This window comes from Ixodes scapularis, unplaced genomic scaffold (genome assembly GCF_016920785.2).
Source record: "Ixodes scapularis isolate PalLabHiFi unplaced genomic scaffold, ASM1692078v2 PGA_scaffold5__190_contigs__length_132052651, whole genome shotgun sequence".
Lineage (NCBI taxonomy): Eukaryota > Metazoa > Arthropoda > Arachnida > Ixodida > Ixodidae > Ixodes > Ixodes scapularis.
In genome coordinates, this window is record NW_024609880.1 from 39,420,542 (window position 1) to 39,424,484 (window position 3,943).

General features: G+C 45.2%; 1 protein-coding gene and 1 pseudogene across 1 annotated transcript; both read right to left on the reverse strand.

The window, feature by feature from the left end:
- Positions 1-444: 444 nt before the first annotated feature.
- On the reverse strand, positions 445-930 carry LOC120839554 (uncharacterized protein K02A2.6-like). Its single transcript, XM_040209864.1, has one exon. It carries the CDS (start codon positions 928-930, stop codon positions 445-447), a length of 486 nt encoding a protein of 161 aa, XP_040065798.1.
- Positions 931-3,105: 2,175 nt separating this feature from the next.
- LOC120838752 lies at positions 3,106-3,699 on the reverse strand (annotated as a pseudogene).
- Positions 3,700-3,943: the final 244 nt, after the last annotated feature.

Consider the following 3,943-nt stretch of genomic DNA (forward strand, 5'->3'; position numbering starts at 1 on the left):
ATGTTCTGGCTCCGGGTATTTTGCGGGACATTTCCTTGGTCGCTCACTACGGCGCAATTCCGCCGTCTGAGTCTCGGGCAAAGCTGGTGGTGTGTTGTGTGATGTCGGCATCAGGACCTGGCTTGTGCTTCTCAGGTGTTCTCTCGTGCGGCGAAGCTCTCGTCCGTCTTGATCCTGGACAATGTAGCACCAAGGGGCACCCGCTGCTCCAGTGACTGCTGCTTGAGCCCACGTCTTGGCCAAGGTGTCATACATGGTCACCTGGTCGCCATCGTTTAGATTGGGAAGAGACCTGGCGCTGCGGTTGTAATACGTCCGCTGTTTCGCCCGGATGTACCGTAGACGTCTTTAGAGAACTTGCGGTCGAACGATGCTCGGCTCCAGGTGACTCGGGGGTACTGGTAGAAGGGTCCCAGTCTGTCGCACCATCAGCCGATGCACAGTTCACTTGAGATAATCATCCCTGGGAGTATTGCGCCACTCCAGTAATGCGGTGTAGTATTCGTCACCACCATAGGCATATTTCCTCAGGAGCTTCTTTGCCTCTTGCACTGCGTGTTCCACAATCCCGTTTGCACGCGGATGGTATGGACTGGATTTGACGTGCCTGGTGGCCATCTTACGGAGGTAGTCCTTGAACTGTTGGCTGCTGAATGGCGGACCATTGTCACTGCAAAGCGTCTTTGGCAGGCCGTGTGCCGCAAAGATGTCTGCGCAGACCGCGATGACTCTGCTCGCAGTCGAGCGGTCGAGGGCTCTCACATCGAAAAAAAAAGAAAAAGTTAACACAACAATAAATTCTTTGTCATTGTGGTAGCACAAGTCTATTCCCATGGTCTGCCATGGCAATGTAGGGATGTCACGGCTGAGTAGTGGCAACTTCACATTCTTAGGTTTATACTTTTGACACTCGGCACAATTCTTTGCCATTTGCTAAAAGTCGCTTCGCATGTTGGGCCAAAAAATTACGGCCTTTGCTCTTGACTTCATTTTCCGACGCCTTCATGCGCGGAGTGCAGCAAAGAAAGTACTTCCCTCTGTTGCCTCGCGGGGATGACGAGCCTGTTGCTGCGAAACGCGAGTCCGTCCTGGACGCGCATTTCATCGCGGTAGTTCCAACAGGTTCGGACCTCGGCTGGAACCTCGCTTTTGGTTTTGGGCCAAGCATTACCTGCGTACTCCCGGAGCTTCGTCATGCTGGGGTCCCGGTTGGTTTCTTCCAGTACATCGTTCAGATGTTTGTCTGAAACAGGCAAGCATTCGATTACGTTCACATAAAAATGTTCTGCTTCCTCTCGCAAGGGTGCTTCGTTTGGAAACCTCGAAAGGGCGTCTGCTAGAAACATTTCTTTTCCACTTCTGACACCATGGAGTCTGTTGCGTGTCAAGTGACGAACGAACGTTTATTGCCTGGAGCAAGATAATACATACAGAACATATGAGCAGCGAAACAGATAAGAAAAGAGCAGCGGCTGATAACATGAGGGCACAATCATGACTAGCGTTACACCCTGCCATCGGGTCGTCAAGGCGACCTTGGAAGAGTTATTCTCGAAGGCTGGATGGGATAACCAACAGTAACGTTCTCTTGTGGTTGCCGAAGTTCTTGTACTGCACCCCTTGTCGAATATCGAACGGTATCGTCCGGGATAATTCTGCCTACGCAGCCAAGTCCGCGCAGCTGAGCAATAAAGAAAAAAAAAAGTCCGTGCAGCTAAGTCGGCAGCTTGCTTGGCTCCCACGCAGATGGCCGGGGTTCAATACCTGCAATTGCCTGTTTTTTTTTTATCTTTCCCTAAGTTAATAAAGAATTATAAAATGTTGGAAAATAATGTAGTTTGTTTATACTCACAGTGTATACTACCGGACCAATCGGGGTCTAACGTTCTAGGCTTCAAGAGAAGCCATAAGGAATGATGTGCCGCTGTGGGCAGTCAGCCTCATTCTCGCGCCCGATCCCGCTACTGCGCCGCCACGGACGCCTGCGGCGCCGCTTCCTTTATTTGTTTTGTTTGGACGGGAATTTAAAAGTCTTAGAAATAAATATAAAAAAGCCTGGATGTCATGCATACCACGAAAGAAGTTTGCCTATAGTCGGCTCTTGAAGAAATATTTCCAAAGGCAACTTTCAGTCCTCGAGATGTCTCGAGAGGCCTCCACCAAACGAAGAACTCATGCGGAATGACTAAAGTACGTCCCCTGGAACCGTTTGAATCGTTTGTATCCGTTACAGTTTTGATCTTTTATTCATGGCGAACATGGCGGTTCTAAAAAAAATCTACCCAGGTTCAGACCAAATCAAAAATTAGCAGCGACCTTTATCACAAAAATACCATAATGCATAAAATGCAGTATTTAATGTGCAGTTATTTAAAACCAGTTGAATGCATTAGGTTGTCTCTCTGGGGACTGAAGGAAAGCCTTCATTTTTTTTTATCAATTTCCCTGGTATATTGAGAGAAAACCTCGGTGCATAGGTAACATGGCTTCAATGCTTCAGCTAAATTCATTGGGGAAAATAAATTGGTGCGTAGGTCACTTGACATAAATTTCCCCGCCAAACTTAGAAGATGAACAGATTTCGTGCAAAGGTCACCTGACGTCAAGTAACATTGGGTCGATCTTTTTCTGTAAATATTACCCGGAAACTGAATTGATGTATAGGTAACGTGTTATTAGGCCACGTGATATCACCCTGTTCTCGCTAAATTTAACAGGGAAACTAATTTGGTGAATACTTACCGTGGCTTCAGGTCACGTGACACCAAATCCCCGCTTAACTGAGAAGAGAAACTGAATTGAAATGAAATGAAATATTTATTTCCAGAAACATACTCTGGCGGGCCTCCAGACAAAAAGCTACCATAAGGTGACTTGAGTTGGTCTGGGGCCCTAAAGCAAAAAAAGCATAGCAACCTGGCAGAAACGTGTGATACATTGAAAAGCCTTGTTATTCAACATATATAGTGTCTCTTACCAACTAGGCATCTACTTCAGTTTTAATAAACAGAGTAAACAAGTGAGAGCGCACAAATATTCGGCAGCAAGCATATTAAGCGAAAGCGAGAAAAAGAAAAAGAAAAATGCCATACAGAGACATGCGCGTTAGATAAAACACATATGCAATTCAGCTCTAGTCAGAGAGTATATATCTTTTCTCTAGGTGGTACCGGTTGAGTAGAAACGGTAACATATTGCGAAGGGATTGTAAAGTATGATTCGTGCGGAAATGAGGAACATACCATACCTCAGAGCAGCGCATACTGATCGGGACTTCTTTTTATCAAGTCCGAGGTGCGCCAAAGAAATTCAATGAATTCATTTGTTCCGAAAAGGAAAGCATACAAAAGGCGATATACGCGCATATTTGTAATGGCAATAATCCTGAATTTTCGGAACAGCAGTTTAGTGTATATAGGTAGGGTACATCAGCAATGATACGTAGTATCTTTTCTTGTAGTAGCAGAATTTTGTTTAAATTGGAACTTGTTTTTGTGCCCCACACGAGGTGACAATAATTTATATAAGACCGGAAAGGGGCATGATAAATCATGAATTTTATGTTAACAGGCAAAGTTGAGCGGCATCTTCTAACAACGCCAATGACTCTGCACAACCTCTGGCCAAATTATCAATATAGCGATCCCGCGACCGATTTTTAGAAAAAATTACGCCCAGCGTTTTGTGGTGCTTAACTATTTTAATTACTGTACCGCCTAAGGTGAGGGATTTAGTGAAGGAGACGTGCTTATTCAATTACCAAAATATGAGTGAATTGATTTTGTTTACATTAATGTTAAGGCAATTTACCTTAGACCATCTGCGAAATTTCACGAGAATAACGTTCCCCTTAAAAATTAAACTTTCTGCGTCTACGCCCGACTTAAAAAGGCTGCTGTCATCGGCATATCTTACAAACTGCGCGAGAGCACTAACCTTTGCA

Excerpts from the sequence above, each read along its gene's own strand:
- LOC120839554 (XM_040209864.1), bottom strand. The coding sequence starts at position 930 with ATGGCAAAGAATTGTGCCGAGTGTCAAAAGTATAAACCTAAGAATGTG.